At 43.7% G+C, this 21800-nt stretch overlaps 1 protein-coding gene across 3 annotated transcripts in view; it reads right to left on the bottom strand.

Moving 5' to 3' along the window:
• Nucleotides 1-21800, bottom strand: part of NTRK3 (neurotrophic receptor tyrosine kinase 3) — a 516845-nt gene that overhangs the window by 328969 nt on the left and 166076 nt on the right. For all 3 annotated transcript variants that reach the window (XM_044438931.1, XM_044438932.1, XM_044438933.1), the window contains exons 5-8: nt 11118-11275; nt 4899-5041; nt 4051-4192; nt 359-655 (exon numbers count right to left, since the gene is read on the bottom strand). In XM_044438931.1, coding sequence (XP_044294866.1) covers nt 359-655; nt 4051-4192; nt 4899-5041; nt 11118-11275 — 740 coding nt within the window. The remainder of the gene's footprint in view (nt 1-358; nt 656-4050; nt 4193-4898; nt 5042-11117; nt 11276-21800) is intronic.

Here is a 21800-nt window from a genome sequence, read left to right as displayed (position 1 = left end):
AATCTTCCCTGCACACCTGCCACAGGGGCCTTCAAGTGAATGTAACCCTATCACACTAAGGGACCCAGACATTCCTGTGCCTTCACCAACACAGCTATCCATGAAGCTGAAGTGAATTAAAGGGCACAAGAAAGACTCCTGGCTGCAGGCTAGAGGATGGTTCCTTTAAGAAGTTCCCAGGGAAGGGGATGAACCTGAGAGGAGTCATCTGGTGTTGTAGGGATGAAAGTTCTCCATTCAGCACCAGTCCTCATAAGAGCAAGTTGCTTGCTTGGAGTCTCTGCCCCATAGTGCCTTTCAGGTTCTTCTGATGGACAGGGAGGGAAAGAGGAGCTATGAAATGCTGCCAGTCTCTCACTTGGGAAGGGTTTCTCCAGGAAGTGCCCCTTGACCGTCTGGTTGGCTGTCCCCAGGTAGTTGGTTGCCACGATAGTGTAGTTGCCATTGTTGTAGTGAGTTGGATGGTTGAAGAGCAAGCAGCCATCAGACACTTCCCCTTCCTGGTATAATTCCATGCGGATGAAGTCTGTCTCCCTGAGAAGTTGTCCATTGTACAGCCAGTGGATTTGGGGTGGAGGGTTCCCATGCACCAAAAACTCAATGCAGTGTTCCATCTGCCGGATGGGCTCTAACAAACTGATGACACGAGGAGGATCTACATAGAGGGAGAGAAATACAAAATACATTGCAAATGGTAGTTCTCCAAAGGCAAAACAGTCCACACTTTCTGCAAACCCTGGGGAAGCCTAGGCCAATCTTTGAAATAGTCAAAGCCTGAATTGTATGTCTGCCTTGCCACTTATACAAATGGAGTGTGTGTGTCAAGTATTTTTATTATATGTCTGTATTACCCAGTAGTTGAAGCTACCTGGGCTGTTCACAACAATTAAAACCATAAAATGCAACATACAATGCACAATAAAAATTTAAAACTATGGCATAAAGTAGAAGGGAAAGCAAAAATAAAACCTAGCAGCAGTAAAGAGATTTAAAATACAGTTACAGATCGGAAATAGCAGAGATAGACTGAGGAACATTGGAAAAGAAGGTGGTCTTCACCTGGTGCCAGAAAAACCACAAAATAAGCACCAGGTGAGTATCTTCAAAAACTTCATACTTCAAGGAGAGAGAGAGAGAGAGAGAGAGAGAGAGAAGCAGTATGTATACATCATGATATACATATATCATATATGTATGATATACATATATGTATATATATTGAAGCAATCCAGCCAGTAACTGTACCTTCCCTTCCAGATCAGGATTTAGCTGGTATATCAGCCTAAGCTGATAAAGAATGCTTGGTGCCACTGACCCTGTCCGTGCCTGTAGTGACAAAGGTGGATCTAAGAGCACCCTAAAGCTATGATCCTTTCCGTGAGTGCAGCCTCTTCCGAACGGGTTGACCTTCACTCATCTGAGCAAGCCAGCCACCCACTTAGAGTACCTCCATCTTGCCCAGACTGCATCTCAATTGATCGGCCCTCATCCAGGCCCTTGCCATGCCCAGGCACTGATTCAGAGCAGCTCCTGCCCCATCTGGATTTCATGAAGAGCAGAGATAGGGCTCAATGCTCTACCTCCTGCTAGTGCTCCCCAGAGGTTTCATGCAGATGTTGAACTGCATGGAGGGTAGAAGAGAACCCAGTGGGATCCCATAGAATATCTGCTGAGAAACACCTCTGAAATTAGCCATCCAAGCAGACACAAGAGAAGGCTCAGAAAAAACAAAGTATCTATGAATGAGCCACGAACAGTGGGATGGGGAATTGTGCTTCCTAAGTAAAACTGCTTTTGAAGTCCAACAGGTTTGGCTTTCCCTCAGATAAGACCCTGAGCCCTTCTAGATATTGTGTTAGCAATATGCAAAGAGCCCCTTTACCCATGACCTGTATTTATCCTGGTGAGGGCTGACGGGAGTTGCAGTCCAACAGAAAGCCTTGACTAATGGGCAGTATAAAAATGAAATAAATGATACCAAAAGGACAGGGAACATTTCCCTGTTCTCTAGACTTACAGTGCATTCTTGTGGACAAAGTAGAATTTGTAAGGTGCACATGGGACGGGGGGAGCTATCACATGGAGGTGGGTAGAGACCTGGTCTCCCCTGCAGAGGGAGGCAGGATGCACCCCAAGAGAGCCAAGCTCAAGGAGCCAAGATTCAATTTGGATGGCAGGAAGTACTTCCTGACAGTTAGGACTCTAAGGATATGGAATTGGCTTCAACAGGATGTGGTTGAAGTCCCATTCGTGAGAATGTTCAACGAAAGGCTAGATATGACCATGGTAGTCAAATCATGAGCAGAGGAGTCTGGAGCCAGGAGTCAGACTAGATGGTCTGGGAAACCCCTTCTGACTTGCTCTGTTTCTGTTTCTTTCTATGTAATGTAGATGCTTAAATATGCTGTCACAATACTGAAAAATAATGCAGTATTGGCCAGTATTTCAGAAACACAGAATCATAGAACAGTAGAATTGGAAGGGGCCATAAAGGCCATTGAGTACAATGCCCTGCTGTTGCAGGTAACCATCCTACACCATACCACTCAGATGGCTGTCCAGTTTCTTTCTGAATGTCTCTAGTGTGGGAGAGCCCACCACCTCTCTAGGCAGCTGGTTCCACTGTTTTATTGCTCTGACCGTGAGGAAGCTTTTCCTGATGTCCAGCATGAATCTGGGTTGTCACAACTTGAACTGATTATTCTGTGTCCTACACTCTGGCATTAGCAAGAAGAAATCTTGACCTTCCATTTTGTGACACCCTTTGAGGTACTTATAGAGGGATATCATGTGCCCGTTAAACCTTCTCTTCTCAAGGCTGAACATCCCCAGTTCCCTCAGTCTTTCCTCATAGGGCAGTGTTTCCAAACCCTGGATCAGTTTTTTGCTCTCTGCTGGACCCTTTCTAATTTACCTGCACCTTTCTTAAATCTTGGTGCCCAGAACTGGACACAGTATTCCAGGTGAGGTCTGACTAGTGAGGAGTACAGAGGAATGATTACTTCTCATTATCTAGAAGTAATACTTCTGTTAATGCATCCCAAAATAGCATTTGCCCTTTTGGCGGCTGCATTATACTGTTGGCTCATGTTTAGCCTATTGTCCACAATTACTCTGAGATCTTTTTCTTGTTCAGTTCTGCTGAGCCACATATTCCCCATCTTGTATTGATGCATTTGGTTTCTTTTTCCTAGGTGGAAGACTTGGCACTTGTCCTTACTGAATTTCATTCTGTTGCTTTCATCCCAGTCTTCAAGTTTATCAAGATCATCCTGGATCTTCATTCTGTCTTCTAGGGTGTTTGCTACTCCATCTGCAAATCTGATTACCTTTCCTTGTACTTTCTCATCCAATCATTAATGAAGATGTTGAAGAGCACTGGGCCCAGGACTGAACCCTGTGGCACCCCACTAGTTACCACAATCCAATCTGAGAAGTGCCATTGATGAACACTCTTTGTGTCCCATTTAGCAGCCAATTTTGGATCCACCTAACAGTTTTTCTGTCTAGTCCACTTTTGGCTAATTTGCTTATCAGAATTCCATGTGGCACTATGTCGAAAGCTTTGCTAAAGTCTAGGTAGATTATATCCACACTGTTCCCTCTGTCCATTTGGGAGGTTACCCAGTCAAAAAATGAGATTAAACTAGTCTGACAGGATTTATTTTTGATAAATCCATGGTGGCTTCTATTAATCACTGAAATTTCTTCAAGATGCTTGCAGATGGATTTTTGTTTTTAATAATTTGCTCCAGAATTTCTCCAGGGATTGATGTTCTTGTTAAAACATGGACTTTGTCCTTTCAAATAAAAAGAAAAATGGATCATGAATGAATGGAATTGAGCTGAACCAAGCTCTCAAAATCTTGGGAAGCTCATGCACCCCTGGTTTACCTATCCCTACACAGGACACCTTGGAGAAGTGCATGGCAGTTGCTTCTTGTTTATGCTTCCTGGGTAGATTTGGCCTTCTTCTGCACAAAACTCCCCCATGCTCCTGCTTGCCCAGCCTCCCTCAGACCCACAATCCGCCTCTTCCCATTAACTTACAATACACAGTGAGAAGCACACTGGCATTAGACATTCCCACCACATTTTCGGCAATACATGTCAGCAGGAACCCATTGTCCTCACTTGTGACATTCACCAGGGTTAGATTGATGGAATGAACGTTGGTCCAGTTGGCATTTGTCTGAAAACCATCACCAGAAAAAGAAAGCATAAACAGATGTGAATACAGGAAAGTACTGATGAACCTTTACCCTCCTGGTTCACTTGGGACTGCTGTGTAGGACCTCCAGCCTGGGGCCCTAACCTGGCTTACAGGAGATCTCAGCCTGCCCTTCTTGTGGACCCTGCCCCTTTTCCAAATATCATGTCTGCACAAAGAAAGTAAAAAAGGTAAATAGAGGTGCACAGGAAGGTATTCGGTGGCTGGCTGGAAGAGTTCATCCAAGGATCAATTAAGTCTCTTCCTTTCTGCTACCCCATTGAGGATGGTCCATGTTGATGCAGTAAGTGCCAGACTGGGATGGTACTTGGAGGAAAAGCTCCTCCAAGCACCAGCCAAAGGCTTGATGTCAGGGGAGGAGTTTTGATGTGAGGCCCACTCCAACCTTATCTGACCTTTTGGGATTGTTCGGAGGACCTGGTGCAGGGAGGGGGCGGGATACAGTTCTACAACAGCAGCACCAACAAACTCCCTGCCATTGTCCAAGAACCCTCTGGACTATTGGGGTAGTATATAAATGCAATAAATAAATAAAAAGAACCAATCGTCCATCCTGCCCACTGTACAACCATGATGCATAAACTTGAATAAGTTTGAAGGCTTCAATGAGGAGTGTTTTAAACTTGTCAACACACACACGCACGCAGACACAGATTTAGCCTCCTACCTGATGAGTGTTGATAGAGCGCAGATTGACCACCGTCCAATCAACATCAGGCAGAGGTGAGCCAGAACCATTGCAGGTGATAACAGCATTTTCACCCTCACACACAGTCAGATTCACGTGGCTTACACTGATTTCAGGCAGATCTAGATAAACCCAGCAGACACAAAAAACAACTGAGTCAAGGGAATAATTGGGCAAGACAAGCCTTCAATCACCGTGACTCAATCTTCCAGTGACTTCAATGTCAGTGGGGCACTTTATCCAGCCTGGGTTTCAACTCGAACTTTAGAGGAGTTATCCATAGTACTGAACTGGGGACTGTCTAGAGCAGCGTGGATAGTTTCGTTGAAGTTTGAACCAGAGACCATGAGATAACAGCCTGAAAAAACCTGTATTGATTTGACACTACCTTAATCTCATGATCCATCAAAGTAGAAAAACTCAAGCCCACCAGATGTTTCAGATGAAAAATTCCAGCATAGTTGACCACTGACTGACTATCCTGACTGCAGCTTTTGAGAGATATTGCCCATAATATCTGGAAGGCTACCTTTGTGACAGGAAGCAGGCCGAGGACCCAACTGCCTAAAACTGATTAGCTTTTTCAAGCATTCTCAGAGGGTAAGTGAGCAACTAGCACCCCTTAAAATGGTTTCAAGCACTGAAAGTGACAAGCTATTTGATCGTATCCAAGGCTGTTTTCTTTTTCTTGATAGGGTTATCCTGGCCACAGTGATCCATACTCTGGTAACTTCCAGGATGGATAATAATAATGCAGAGCAAGTGATCTGACCTGAAGAAAATGATCCAAAAGCATTGACAGGTGCAGAATTCAGCTATTAGAATCCAAATGCATTTATGTAGGTTAGGAATTGTGAACCTCTTTCAGCCCAAAAGCCCAATTCAATTTCAGAGCAGCTCTCACTGGCCATATTCCAATGGTGGGCAGTGTCAAAGAAGAAAACACATGGAGCCTAAGCACCAACAATATTGCCACTTAATACTGAATCTTAGAGAATGTCACCCTTGTAAGAATGGGAGAAATACATACTCGTACATGACTCGTCCAGGAAAGGGATGCAACCATATGGAGAACTTTGAAATGTTGGACTGGGCCCCAGAAGGATAGGACTTAGCCTCCATGTGTGAGGTTCAACAGCACTGATCTAGCTGGAGCCATGCTGCACCAGTTCTGAAGGAGCAGAAGTGCACCCCAATTCCCCGCAAGGTAGCTGTGGTGACTTTAAAGCCAAAGCAACCTGGGGACTAAAAATACGAAGGAATCTCTCTCGCTGTATCCCCTTATTCATGCATGAAAAGGGAGCTCTCCTTCAGGTGCTCTTGTTGATTGAAGTGCATTGTGCTTTAGAAAAGAGGGGCCTTTCTCTGTGGTGGCACTTGATACTGGAATGCTCTCTCAGGAAAGTTCTGACTGGCACCAATTCTGAGGCCAAATCAAAATGTTCCGTTCAAATATTCAGGTCAGTTCAAATGAATTTTAGACTGAATTACTTCTTGGTCATTAAATTGTTGCAGTTAGTGAAATTGCTCCTGCTGTTCTGTGCAAGCAAAATTCATACACCACCCTGGGATCCTTTACAGATGAAAGAATAATTTGGATCTGTAATGAGTGAATGAATCCATTCATAAATCCAGACTCCAGAAGTAAAACATAGTGACATGGAGTGCATCCTGTTCTGAATTCCATGTAGTCTATTCCACCACCCCCTTGCCCCCCGCAAACTGCCATATTTTTCCACAAAATTTTCAACTTTGTGGAAATAGGAATTGTGGAATGTGCTCCCCAGAGAGGTTCACCTGGTGCCGAGCCTATACTCTTTTCAGTGCAAGATGAATTTTTTTTAATTTTAATGTTATTTTAAGAATTAGAGATTTTAGAAGTTAACAGTTGCTTTTTTTAAAAAAAAATCTTAATTATTTTTATCTTAATTTTATCTTTTTCTTTGAATATGTTTTACTTATTTTTTAACTCTGATTGTATTTTTATTACTATTGATTGTATTTATTATTGATGATTGTATTATTGATTGTTTTTATTATTGTTGTGATTTTAAGCTTGTAAGCTGTCCTGAGATGCTACCATGAAGGACGGGATACAAATACTTTAAACAAACAAACAAACAAACAAACAAACTTTGGCCACTGAGCATCCTCAGTCCAAATGCAGCTGTTTTGGTCCAGTCCCCTTCCTGTTCTGAAGATTTTCTGTGCTTTCGCACAACTGGCAATTCCCCAAGCCAGCTAGTATCTTTTGTATCTGGGTACAGATATAAATAAGCAAACTGAAAATCAATGACAGAGGGAATGACTAACTGGACAAGCCACACTAGCCTCCTGGATCAGAGATATCTGACTCAGCTGGAGAATTCTCTGGACTGCTTTCATGCTGGAGCACTAGCCAAGCAGGAAGAATTTCATCTGATGCAGGAAAGATCTCAACAGGGAAATTCCTTTCTCCAGTTCTGATGGGGAATATTGTGAGGGCAAGCAGGTCAGGGAAATGGTTCACCCCATAAGCCCAGGAAATTAACGTACATAAATCCAGCCCAGTGAACAGCGGAAGAGGTCTTCCCATCCCATTCTTTCACTCACTAAGGATGTTCTAATCACTGAAGACTGTTCCTTCAATTTGTGGAGGAATTTCTAGTTGTCTTCCAAAACCCTTTAGCTCCCCACACATAACTGTCCTGGCCGTGTTCCAGCATTTAATAAAAATGTATTAAGAATGGGGAGAGAAAAGTGTGTGGTTGATTTTAGTAGAGTGGGGAGTATATTAACTTGTGCAATGCCTAGAAGTTTGCAAGGCAGCAGGTGGAGAAGGGAACCATGTATCATTCATGTCTTTTCCTCCACTCCATCATGTAAACAACTTCAGCTGCAGAATGTTGGTGGGTCTTGGACAAGAAAACATATTATTTATTATTTATTTAAAACTTTTATATGCCATCACCACATGCCTCAGCATCTTGGGATGGCTCACAACACATACAATTACAAACAATAACACAATCCCTATAAATAACAAATTCCATAAAAGATTATATTAAAAAATGAACACAAAAAGAGTGACTGTTAACAATAAAATATTAGTTTTTAAAATAGCAATTAAATAAAAAGGTTTTTATATAGTGAGGCCTCTAATCTGTGATAGATGCAAGGTAAGAGTAAACAAATTCCAAAAGGGTAACCCAACTCTTCTCTGCTCAATCAGGTCAAGCAACAAGCCAAATATATGATTTTCCCTACAGATTTATATTGGGGAAGAAATTAATTCAGTTTGCATTTTAATGTAAGTTATATATTTAAAAAATTTTGAACCACTATGCAAATTAATCACAATCCTTTGAAATGTGTACATCCCTAAATTTTGCGATGGAATTCTTCCATTAAAAGCAGGCATACAAAGATGCATATGTTAAAGGAAAGTGTGTGAAAATTACATATAAGGGAAAGTAACATTAAAGGTATTAGGTAAATTACATGTATTAGGAGAATTATGTACAACCAGGCTTATGAACTTTCATACAAATATTTAAAAAGCATGGAATTTCGGATGAATTATAGTTTAGACTGGAGCACAACAAAGGAGTAGGCAGGCACCCCAAATCCAGAAGAATCTGGACAGTGTGTGGAAGTGGGTGGGGGAGAGTAGGTTGGGGTTCAGTGCAGATAAGGGCAAGGTCTGGTACTTGAGACTCAGGAATATGTGCCATAGGTACAAGATTGGGGACAAGGGGCTGAAGAGTGACACTTGTGAAAGGGATCTCGGGGTACTTGTCAACAGCAGTGTGACACAGTGGTTAAGAGGGTAAATGCCACCCTTGGATGTATAACCAAAAGCATGGCTTCCAGACTGAGAGAGGTGTTAGAACCACTCTTTTGTGTACCTGCAACTATGGTGTCCAAGTTTGGGCTCCACATTATAAAAGAGACACAGCAAGGCTGGAATCATTTCACTGGAAGGTTACAAGGATGGTAACTGGATTGGTGGAGGGATGCCATTTAGAAACATAGAAACAAACTAGTCTGATCAGGCAACTCCACTCATGACATGCCTATCATATGAGATGAGGTTGACAGAACTGGGTCTTTTAAGCTTGGCAGAAAGGAGACTCCGAGGGGATCTCATAGTGACATAGAAGTATGTGAAGGGATGCCACATGGTAGAGTGTTGTGACCTGTTGTCCCTGCAGTGGAGAGAAGGATGCAGTCCAGTGGGGTAAAGCTCAGGGAATCAGGCTTCAATTTGCATGCCAGGAAGTACTTCCTGACGTTTAGGACCCATAGGAAATGGAATGGGCTTCCAAGGGAGGTGGTGGAAGCCCCCTCAGTGAGAGAGTTCAAGGAAAGATTGGACATTACATGAGCAGAGCCAGCTTGTGCTGGGGGTCAGACTAGATGGATGAATAAGCCCCTTCTGACTCATTATGTTTCTAAATGGTGAAGGGAAATTGAAGGATTTTTTATATCATCCTTTTTAAGGAAGAGAGTGGGAAATTATCTTATATGGTTTGGGTGCAGCACATTGATCTTGGTGCAAATGAGTTGACCTGAAAAGCCCTGAGGGATCCTAAGGCAAGGGAGGCAGGGAGCAAAGGCAGAAGACTGAGCATCTGAATTCTCATGCACTTCTTCTGACACATACCATGTTTGCCATTTTACAGTTCCACAATCCAGCTCATCAACAATTACCTCTTTGGGACCCTTCTATTTTTGCAGTCTCAGGAAATCAGCAAAGGCATTTGTATCATGCTGATGGTAAACCACCGTTAGTGGGCTGCATTTTGCTTCTTAAGTCAAAATGTTCAAGGTAAAAGATAGGCTGGGGGTGGGGGAAGCAACCTCCATCCCAAACAAGATCTTGTTTTCTGCTGTAACTGACAAGTTATCAGACTTGTTTTTTTCCTACCATTGCCCTGGTAGGGAGGGCTATTTGCCTTCTCATGGTTTTCCTAGCAAAACAGGGATCACACAAAAAATGAGATGACAGCATGGCATACACAACAAATTCAATTGGCCTGACAAGCCACGAAGGCAAATGGAGTCAGTGCTCTATTTAAATTTCTGCAAGAAGCAGAGGGCAGAGGGAGCCTCTCTCTTACTGAGGCTACTGTGCGGTTCACTGGCATGTTTCCCTCAGCAGCAGGGCCTTTTCCACCACCATCACTCAGGAACGTTTGAGAGGAACTGTCTCTGAAAGCAGAGGGAGAAGGGTAGTTCTTCACGGCAAGAATGGGGAACATGCAACCCTCCAGATGTCGTCAGACTGCAGCTCCCATCAGCCCTGGCCAGCATGGCCAATGGTGAGGGATGGTGGGAGTTGCAGTCCAGCAACATTGGGAGAACCAACACACAGGCATCTCCTTCAGTTCATGCCAGGCATGTTTCAGTTTATAGAAAGAAAACAAAGGAGGGGGGCTGAAATTTGGTGCTATTTCTTACCATGTAACTGTGGACAATGTCTTAGAAAAACTAGGCTGGACATCTACTAGACTGCTTTCTCTCCTCAGCACTTTAACTTAGCATGATGACCAAAACATCTGTCTAAAGTCTAAACATAGAGTGTCAGGTGCCAAAGCATCAAAGACTGCAGCTGCCATGCATCGCTCTTGCCACTTGATGCTCATAAGCCTCTGATTTCGGAGGCTTACAGTTACCTGACATGTGGATAATAGGACTGTGCCCTAGAGAAGCAAAAGCATATCCATGTCTGTGTTAGCATTAGCTGGGAGGTATGTATTGGCAATGCTTTTTAAAAGTGTGTGGTCTTGGCATAGACACCCTTATTTTTTTTTCATAAATTCTGCAAATCTTTATGTACAGTGATCCATATCAAGAAATAATGATACTGCCTGGGAACCACAAGAACATGTTGCAGCATGGCGTGGAGTATCCACTCCATTCCATTCCCACCCTGCACATTTTCCATTTTCTTCCACCAGTCAACATTTTGTGCTACAGACCACAATCTGTCTGCATTGGGCTCCTTTTGTGGTCCCCTCTCTCACCCTGGGTTCTTTCTAAAGGGTTATTTTGCTCTTTCTGAAACATTGGGGTTTTCCCAGGCTTGCCAACATTTGCTGTCTGGTGCATGCCAAGAGTGCCGGTTTGGCTACATAAACTCTTACAGCCTTAGCACAGGAATGGAGGGAATGCACTACTGGAGCCTAATTAAGTAACTTTTGTGTTTCTCCTTACCACAATGGCTGATGTTCATCTTCTTTATAGGTATGCGGTTGGTCTCCAGGCTCATACAGTGCAAGTCTTGGTTCTGCATATTTGCTTCGCCTTTCTCCTGCCACAGCTGGATCCAGCGGATATCGCAGCTGCAGTTGAAGCTATTTCCATCTAACCTCCTACACAGAAAGAGAATGTGAGACTGTGAGAAAGGAAGAAAAAGGTGAAGGGAAGGCAAAGTACAAAATTGCTCCTCTTGGTTAGACGGAACTGTTGTAGTGAAGCTGCCCATGTCAGAAACTGCTTGGGGGGATGTGGGGGAGAAAGCACATGACAAAAGACCCAGGAGGTCCAAGAGATGTCATGGCCATCTTTGTGGAGGCAGAATGTCGCATTTTGTTTCCTTAAAGTAATAACACAGGGAGCTGTCCCCAATCAGGGGTTCCCGGCAGACAAACTCGGCCGTGATTCCATCTCCTCAAGAAGCAAAGTGCAGCTGCATCTTGGCAGCCCTTGAATTTCCTAGAATGACACTAGGTGTCCAAGTAACCATTCCAGTACCACAGTTCTACAGGTGCTTTGCACCTTTTCATTTCCCTATGAAAGGGGACTTAGTTTTTTCTGCTTCCTTTTTTGGGAAGTTGGGAATTTCAGAGACATTTCTCAGGGTGCAGGGTTTCAGTGCTTACCTTACAGTAAGGATGGGGTTCTTCTTCCCTAAAGCCTCTCCAACTGTTGGGGCTTTTTGGAAAGCCCCCTAGAAAGCTTAACCAAGACTCTTTCCTTAGTTCTTTCTGATGCTGCTGCCAGGTGAGTACCAAAAGCTACTGATGGCATTTTCAGATTTGCTTTGTTGCTCTTAAAGTCCTTTGTGAGAAGAACTCCTCACTCATTTTTCAGGCACTTAGCAAGCAGTGGCACTGGAAGATCCCAGGGGAGGAGATGGGAGCATTTGGGGAAATCAGAAGGGTAGCCAGATCCAAAGCTAGGACAGAACCAAACCAAACTGGGGGGTGGGGGGAGGGTGCTGTGAGCCACAAGAGTTGCCAAAAGCTGCGAAGAGCTGATGCCAACCCTGCATTTGTACCCCACCTGTCTACAGACTCTGGGCTGATGGGCAGTCTATAATGTTACAATAAGAAAATTTAAAAGAAGTAGCAGGCCCAGAAACCAAGGACAGCGACAACACAAATGAAGAACTCAGCTTTAGTAACAGCATTTCCACCCTGCCTTCAGCTGAAAGTGTAATGCGGCTCATTATAAAATAATGCACACGCAATAAAGATGATGATGAGACGGTAGAGAATGTGCGGTCATCCAGATGTTGCTGGAATACAATTCCCATTAGCCCTAGTCAGAATAGCAAAGGAGGGGAATGAGGGGACTTGTAGTCCCTTCATGGTTTCCATCTCTGATCTGATAGGTGATACAATAACAAAGCAAACAGAAGCAGTCAGCCATAGAATGCACCAGCGAATGTCCATTCCTGTCCTTTAATGGCTGAAACAAATAGAAGTTTTAACTTGCTGCATGAACCACTTGACTCCAGATAAAACATTTTCAGGAAGAGTAGTCAAAACATAGGGTGCTACCACAGGGGGAATAAAAATGTCAGCTCCAATTGCACCCCACCTGCCTCAGCTTTGAAAGTGGGATACTTTGAGATGAACAAATAGGCAAGTTTACCCAGAAGCAATCCACCTTGAACGAAGAGAACCACTTCACCTGGTGTCTAAAAATAAGCACACCATACAACCCCAATGTTGCCCCCTTGAGCATTATTTCTGCTATACCGATGATACATCAATATAATGACTACACAATAAAATGCAAAAAGGATCAGAGTTTCAAAGCCAGGGCATTGGAGGTACTTCAGGGGCTGGCGGGACTTCTATGAAGAGGGTTCTGGTACCAGGGAAGGAGGAGGAGGCTGGGGGACCCAAAGAAAGGAGGTCATGGGAAGGCGCTGAGATGAATGTATACTAATGCTAAGCATGGGAAGCAAGTAGGAAGAGCTTGAGACTCTCCTGGAAATAAGAGGGTATGACCTAGTGGGGATCATGGAAACATGGTGGGATGAAAGGCAGGATTGGAATGTAAACATACAGGGTTATGTCCTATTTAGAAAGGACAGCAAGGGAAAGAGAAGGGGGGTAGCGTTATATGTCAGGAAAGGGATAGGATGCAATGAGATAGAGGGTGGTGCAGATGAGGACCTGGTAGAGGCCCTCTGGGTAAAACTAAAGGGTCTTGACAAGGGGGGAGAATCTGACAGTGGGGGTATGTGTCAGGATCAGGGCCTGAGTGACCTGGTTTGATTCCACTTGCTTTCTGCAATGTATGTGAAAGATGCACCACTTCCTCTCGAATCTTGGAAATCAAGAACGTCCAGGTGTAGAAACTCTTTTGCATGCCTGCTGTCCTCAGCTGAAGGAAAGACATTGGCATGAATCGGCATTCCCTCCATGCCTATAGCCTCCCTTGGCGTTTGGCTAGTGATTTTGTAAGGTTCCTACAAAGTAAAGTAGTTTCACTGGACTGATGCATGTTCCTATTCAATTAATTGACTAACGAATTGTTAAATTTATTCAATTTGCATAATCGTTAATATTATTGTCTTAACTATTTTTCCAAGTAACAAAATGCATATTAATGGAACAAAATGTACCCCTTATTGTTAGGCTATGTGTAACATTTCCTGTTTCACACCAGAACCAAGTTTTTCCAACATTTTAAATGTTCTAAAAAAAAAAAAAAAAACAAAGGGAAGTTCATTCTTACATTTTGGAGCCCTGTACAAGACATGAGGTTCATGGAACTATATGGTATGGCACTAGTTCTATATAAGATTTTGTGCTTTTCACATTAATCAGCTAAAGCACAAGCGAATTCATCTCAAAGGCTTAGCCCATGGTAGCTTGTGAAATAGCACAATAGTGGAGGGAATAAGAAATCAGAGTTTGTAAGCTCCTTTTACATTTAATTGCATTTCCTTCTAATATGCTATTTATTTGTGGGGTTGGGGGCTTTGCCCTGAACACCTCAGTATTTGTTGGGTCAGGCAAGCATCCAGTGAGGAGTTTCCCTCAATGCTTGTCTCCTTCCTTAGTCAGACACACTCCATAAAGTCAAGGCTTTATCCATCATACACCTTAACATGCTAACCCCAAGTTCCCTCTGCTCAGGGACACAATGCAAACTGAAAGCCATTGTGCATTTTAATTGAAAGTAGAGGTTCACTTTGCATACTGCCATACCCTACTGACCTGGCTGGGCAGGGCAGAGGGGAATTCTGCTTTTTAATGATCTCCATTTAAAAGGCACTTAAATGCATTTTATTGGCTGATTTATTATTATTATTATTATTATTATTATTATTATTATTATTATTATTATTGATTTTCCACACTTTAGTATTAGCCCTATCACTGGCATATTTTCTCTTCTCCCAAAGTCTGCAAGATCCCCCATGAAGCTGAGAGGTTGATAGATCCCTTGAGGAAATACGAAAGGCAAAACAAACTGCTTGGACAACAGGAAGAGCAAGCAGGAGTTTGGCACAGGAGTTGTAGTGGAAGAGGAGACAAAGAGACAGAACAGAGACAGATCTACATTAGCCCAGCAAAAAGTATTTTGTTTTCTAAGAGACAGTTGAAGGAAAGTTCCAGATTAGCTGATTGTGGATTAACTGAAGGAAAGTGACCTGATCAGCTAGCAGCAGTTGTGTGGGAGGGGTGATTCATTCTGGTTCCTGACTCCTAGAAGAGCAAGCTGCCCCAGCTGGTCTAGGACCTCTGGGTTACAAACAGCCAAGTTCCCAGAGAGCAAGCAACCAGAGCAAGCAAGTAGGAGTTTGGGGGAGGAGGTCAAGGGGGAGAACAGCAACTTTTTCCCCATTCCCACCCTTTCCCTTCTTTCTTTCCCCTTTGTTCCCCCCTACACATTTGTTTTCCTCCTTGTAATGCACTCCCATTTACTAGTAGGCTGTGTTGTTAACCATTAGCATAGACAGGCAAAAGTACCAGTTGCCACAACAGCCCCCTCCCCTCCCAAGACAGAACCACTAAGGCTGCAGAAACAATGGACCAAGGCGACTCCACAAGCGGTGCTGGCCTTCAACAACTGCAACAGCTGCACACTAGTAGCCCTGTTACAAGAACAGGTGAGAGCATTGGAGTAGCGAGTGTCCACCCTCCAGATAATAAAAGAAAATGAAAAGTTTTTAGACAGAGCAGAGGGGCTGCAGCAGCTAAGTGTAGTCCAGAAGCAAGAAGAGTATCAACAAGCTGAGGCAGAAGAAGAGAACTCTGAGGGAAGGGAAAATGAGGAAACTCCCTGGAACTGGGTGGCCGTTAGATGCAGAAGAAATAGAACTAGAAGACACTCTGCAGCAGTGGAAGCAACGGAACTCTCGAAATGCTTGAGGAAGAGATGTGTGAGAAAACCACTGTGAAAGAGCTACACGACACACTGGGCAACTCTGAAAAAGAGGCAAAGGGCCAATCAAGAAAGAAACAGGATACAAAAGTTTGCAACACCAAAAGGAAAAGTGTGATAGTTGTGGGAAGTTCCCTGTTGCGCAAGATGGAAAAGTATGTATGTCGCAATGACCTAGAGAATCACCAAGTGTGCTGTCTCCCAGCATAACCAGTAGGTTCACATAATCAATACAACCCATTGACAAATACCCCTTCCTTCTTATCCATGTGGGATCAAACAACTGCCAGAAGAAGCTTTGACAACATCAGTTTTCAAAGTTCTAGGGAGGAAAATCAAAAAACACTGGTATTCACATGGTCTTTTCCCCAGTCCTACCAGTATATGAAAGGGAAACTGGAAAAATCCTTCAAGTGAATGACAGACTATGATGGAGAAGCTGCACAGAGAAATCTGGATTCTGGACCACAAGCTAAGCTTCCTGGAAGATGGACTATTGGCAACTGATGGGCCACACCTCACAAAAACGGAAAGTAAATGTTTCGCCACTACATGAAAAAGTTCATTAGGATGCCTTTAAAATGAAACTTATAGGGGAGGGAGACATGCAGCATGGCATACCATCATGTGAGAAAGACTTTGGTATTTCAACAGTGAAAAAAACCCTCAAGCAGGGCCCACCAGTCTCCCAAAAAACATAGGAAGAAAACCAGGGCACAATGAGAATGAACTTCAATGTCTCTACACCAATCCCCAGAGTATCGGAAACAAATTACATGAATTTAAGCTTATAGTACACAAGGGCAACTAGAGTACAAAAACAGAAAAGACAAAAAGGGAGGTGGAGTCACACTATACATAAGAGACACATATATGGGCAGAGAAATATAAGAAGAGGAGCTTAGTGGCCCCATTGAAAGCATCTGGTTTAATTTAAAGCAGGGGTCTCAAACTTGCGGCCCGCGGGCCAATTGCTGGGATGGGCGGGGCACGGGGAGGGGCCCTGCAGCCTTCAAAGCACCGGCGGCGCCGGGGCCGGCGGCGGGATGAGCGGCCCACCACCACCGTGGTGGTGGAATACTTGATGCGGCCCAGCCTCACCCAGACCCTACTTCCAGCGGCCCCCAGGTAAGTTGAGTTTGAGACCCCTGATTTAAAGGGATCAAAAAACATTGGTGGCTGTTACCAACCACCCAGTCAAAAAGACAACAAGGATACAACCTTTGAGATGCAGCTTGCCAGCATTTCCAAGAATGATGAGGGCATCATGGAGGACTTCAATTTCCCTGATATTTGCTGGGAGACAAATTCTGCCAAGCATGGCTCCTCCAAGAGATTCCTGACATGTGTTGGCAACAGCTTTCTCCAGCAGAAAGTAGAGGAAGGTACAAGAGGATCAGCTATCCTCGATTTAATACTAACAGGGATGGCTTGGTGGACAAAATAACAACCATGGGAACTCTGGGGGAAAGTGACCACCTAAATTCTCTAAATAATGAAGAAGACAAAGGGTAACTGGAGCCAAACATGCATCCTGGACTTCAGGAAAGCCAACTTTAATGAACTTAGAAAAATGATGAGCAAAGTGCCAGGCCAACACCCCACTAAGGGAAAAGGAGTCCAAGAGGGGTGGGGTATCTTGAAATAGAAGATTCTCCAAGCACAGCTATGAACAATTCCATCAAGAAAAAAGTGTAGAAGACAGCAGAGGAAGCCCACATGGCTCCACGAATGATCAAGTGACAACCTGAAAGAAAAAAAAGAACATGTACAGGAAGTGGTGGGCCACAATAGACGAGTATAAACAATTAACAAGGAATTACAGGGACCACATCAGGAAGGCTGAAGCAGGAAATGAACTGAGAATAGCAAGGGATGCTAAGCACAAGAAAATCTTCTTCAGATACATCCACAACAAAAGACATGAAGAAGAGAAAGGTGTCCAACTACATAAAGTGGATGGCGGAGTGATAACAGACGACAAGGAAAAGGCAGAGGCACTCACTTCCTACTTTGCCTCCGTCTTCTCCCACAAGGAAATCTGCAATCAAGAGGAATTACAAGCTGAAAGTGAGAGATGGCAGCCCAAGATTGACAGGCAAATGGTCAAGCAATACCTAGATGGAATGAACACATTCAAATCTTCAGGGCTCAATGGACTCCTTCCATAAAAGAGCTAGCAGAGGAACCTTCAGAACTACTAGCAAAATCTTGGAAAACAGGAAGAACACCAGATGACTGGAGAAGGGCTAAATTTGCCTCTGTCTTCAAAAAGAGGAAAAAAGATGAACTTGAAACAGATAAGATAGTCTGACATTATTCCCTGGAAAAATTCTAGAGCAACTTGTTAAAAAAAAATCAGTCTGCAAGCATCTCAAAGAAATTGCAGTGGTTAATAGAAGCCAACACAGATTTATCAAAAATAAATCCTGCCAGACTAATTTCATTTTTTTACTGGGTAACTTCCCAAATAGACAAAGGGAACACTGTGGACATAAAGTACCTAGTCTTTAGCAAATCCTCTGACATACTGTCCCACAACATTCTGATATGCAAATAGCAAAAAAAACAAAACAAAAAAAAACTATTAGGTGGATCCAAAATTGGCTGCTAAATCAGACACAAAGAGTGCTCATCAATGGCACCTTCTGAAACCGGATGAAGGTAACTAGTGGGGTGCCACAGGGATCAGTCCTTGGCCCTGTCCTCTTCAACATCTTTATTACTGATTTAGATGTGGAAGTACAAGGAAAGATAATCAGATTTGCAGATGATGCAAAACTGGGTGGAATAGCAAACACCCTAGAAGACGGAATGAAGATCCAGGGTAATCTTGATAAACTTGAATCCTAGGATGAAAGCAACAAATGAGATTCAGTAGGGACATGTGCCAAGTTATCCACCTAGGAAAAGGAAACCAAGTGCATTGATACAAGATGGGGAATATGTGACTCAACAGAACTGAACAAGAAAAAGACCTTGAAGTTCCTGTGGACAACAGACTAAACATGATCCAACAATATGATGCAGCTGCCAAAAGGTCAAATGCTATTTTGGGATGCATTAACAGAAGTATTACTTCCAAATCATGAGAAGTAGTAGTTCCCCTGTACTCCACACTAGTCAGACCTCATCTGGATGCAGAAAAAGATGCAGAAAAATTAGAAAGGGCTCAGAGGAGAGTCACAAAAATGATCCAGGGTTTGGAAACACTGCCCCATGAGAAGGGACTGAGTGAACTGGGCATGTTCAGCCTTGAGAGAGAAGACTGAGGGGGACATGGTATCACTGCATAAATACCTCAAAGGCTGTCACAAAGAGGAAGGACAAGATCTCTTCTTGCTGATACCAGAGTGTAGGACACACACTAATCAATTCAAGCTGTGACAGATTCAGGCTGGACATTAAAAAAGGCTTCCTCACTGTCAGAGCAATAGAACAGTGGAACCAGCTGCCCAGAGAGGAGGTGGGCTCTCCCACACTGGAGACATTCCAAAAGAACCTGGACAGCCATCTGAGTGGGATGCTGTAACTTGGGGTCCTGCCACAGCAGGGGGTTGGTTGGTCCCAATGGCCTTCATGTGCCCTTCCAACTCTACTATTCTGTGATGCTATTATATTCAAAGGAAAGGAAGACTAGTGATGCCTCAGTGACAAAGACAGAGAGAAAGAATTTCAAGAAGAAACCTCAGAGGCAAAGGTTATATTATTGCTTTCCCATAATATTGTCCTCCTTGTCTCCTTTTTCTTTTCATCCTTGTGGTTGATTATATGTTTATTATATTGTTTTATACTGTTATTATTTATTTATTGTTGTAAGCCACCCCAAGGCTTCGGTGAATGGGGCGGCATAGAAACTTTCTAAATAAATAAAAATAAATAAAATAAATGTAGATACAATTGTAAAGTGTGGAATGATGGTATGTTGGGGTGGAAAATAATGTTCACTGTGTTTTTCAGAACTGTTATAATACTGCAGGCTCTCTAAATTACGACAATTAAGTCCAAGGGGAAAATTTGCCCAGTTGCACAACTGGCTGAGGGTGGATATCTCAGTCTAGGATCAAATACAATTTCAAAGACTTCAGGGCCCAGATCTGCCTGCAGGCAAGTCCAAAAGCAAAGGCCAATATATCAGCATATTTGAGCTTATTGCTCTCATCCGTAAGCCTTAGAAGAAGCATTGCAACCTTCTGGAATGGAAAGAAAAATTGCATGGAAGCCAGGAAACTAACAATCAGCAGTGGGGGAAGGAGTAGGATACGCCAAGTAAGGCGACCATCTTGGAAATTGCAGAGGACTGTGAGGACTAACCTGAAACTGCAGGAGCAGTTTGAACCTGAGGTTCGACACCTGTGATCTACATGGCAGTGCTTTTCTATCAAGAATCACTTGCAGCTGTGACATTTTTGCATGCACTACAGTCTGTGCGAAGACAGAGCTCCCTTCTCCCAGCTTGCATGGGATTGTCCAGGGCCTGTCTCCTATTTCTGATGGGAAAAGATGAGCACTGATTCCCTGAAAGCTGTGTGAATCCATTTCCCTGCAATCAAGCTTCCGAGGTGGTTTCCCATCGCAACCCTTCAGGGGCAGAACTGTAAGTGGCAAAGTACAGGAGTTCGTTGGACTTGCCACCAGTGCCCTGGCCCTCAGCTACTTAAGAGACTTGACTGGGACTGAGGTTCTTATACAAAGGAAAAAAACACAACACATGTAGTTTTGTTTGCAGCATTCATATCATGCCAGAGATCTATTATTATCTTCATTAGAATATAGTCTGGACACAGGCTAAAAACGACAAACAAGAATCAGGGATGGGCAAGTGAGCAAGGTTCAAGAGACCCCAGGATGTCGGATCAGTCCTCATGTATGATTGTTGCTCATTCTGCATTCTTGCACAGATTGAGGCACAATGGAAAACAAAAGATTTGCACAGGTTTCTCTTCAGTTGCACTGGCTTCCCCCAATTTGTGAACATTTCCTCCAAAGAGGAATTTATGCAGATTGGGGCATGTATACAATTCACACTGGCAATCAGGACTCTGAGGAACACAGGCACATATTTGCCCATTTTACAGATATTTTTATCAAACATTTGCTTTCATTCGGAGCATCAAATGAGGCATGCCCCATGCCTTCTGAGCAAAAATCAAATCCTTAACCATCCCTGAAGAAACATGAATGAGGACTGCCATGTGGCAGTCCTTTTGCCCCCCATACTCATTATGCCCCCCCCCCAGAGCATTGGAAAGAATGCAGTGTGTACACAGTTATACAACTGATCGCAGGTACGAGCAGCCTCAGGTAAGGGAGCAAATCCTTCAAGCCAGGGATAGCAATCTGCGGCCTAAGAAATGCTGTTAGACTCCAAAGCCCACTGACCCTCTTCATTGGCTATGATTACCAGACCTAATGAGAGCTCCAGTCTGACAGCACCTAGAGACTGGAAGTTGCCCACCCCTCATCTAAGCAGATAGAAGAATTCCTGGGTGGTGAAATGGGATGAGATTGGTCCCTTCCAGCAGAACGAAGAAGCCCAGCTTATCAGCAGGCCTTTCCTGCAGCAGTCTTAACTAACTGTAGACCTTTGACACAGCTTCAAACGCTGCTAGCATCCCTCCTTCTTGATCTTCCCAAGAATCATGGCTATGCTTTCCACTCTTTCCAAACTTGACTCACCACCAGGCCCACCTCCAGTCAACCCCATTCTTCTCTTTCAGAACTCACAAGCAATGGCCAGTTCCCTCTCCTGACTTCTATTCAAAAGCTCTGGGAAGCTCCCCACAACTCCTTGCAGCATGTATCATACCTGAAAGTGGATGTTGCTGCTCCTTCCTTGCTTGGCATTCAAGACCCAGAAGAAGTGGGGTGGAGGATGGCCTGCTGCTGCCACAGGGCTCATATGCCCAGCAGTACACACTTCTGCCCAGCTTGTCCTAGAGACCTAAACCTCCTCAGACTGATTGCCTGAGCTTAGATGCAGCATTAATGTCAGGCTGAGGAGACCAGGTGGAATTATCTCCAAATGGTGCATCTTAGAATTTCCAAGGAGGAGGCAGCAATCTCTTCTATTCTTAGCACCCACTAGAAGTCATTTTTTCTTGGTTGCAGCCATCTGCTTAAGAGTCATTACTGAGCTGTAGCCAAATCTGAGTTGGAAGTTTCCTTCTCAGGAGACTTATTTAGAGCAGTTTATTCTTGTAAAGGGCAAGTACATTCAGAAAACATTTTAATTTGTACGTTCAGGCTGAAAACGTTGCTAGCCTC

The sequence above is a fragment of the Varanus komodoensis genome, unplaced genomic scaffold, assembly GCF_004798865.1.
Source record: "Varanus komodoensis strain SLA01 unplaced genomic scaffold, ASM479886v1 scaffold33, whole genome shotgun sequence".
NCBI classification, from domain to species: domain Eukaryota; kingdom Metazoa; phylum Chordata; class Lepidosauria; order Squamata; family Varanidae; genus Varanus; species Varanus komodoensis.
Note: the sequence above shows the minus strand (reverse complement) of the source record. Positions and strands in the feature narration are given on the sequence as shown.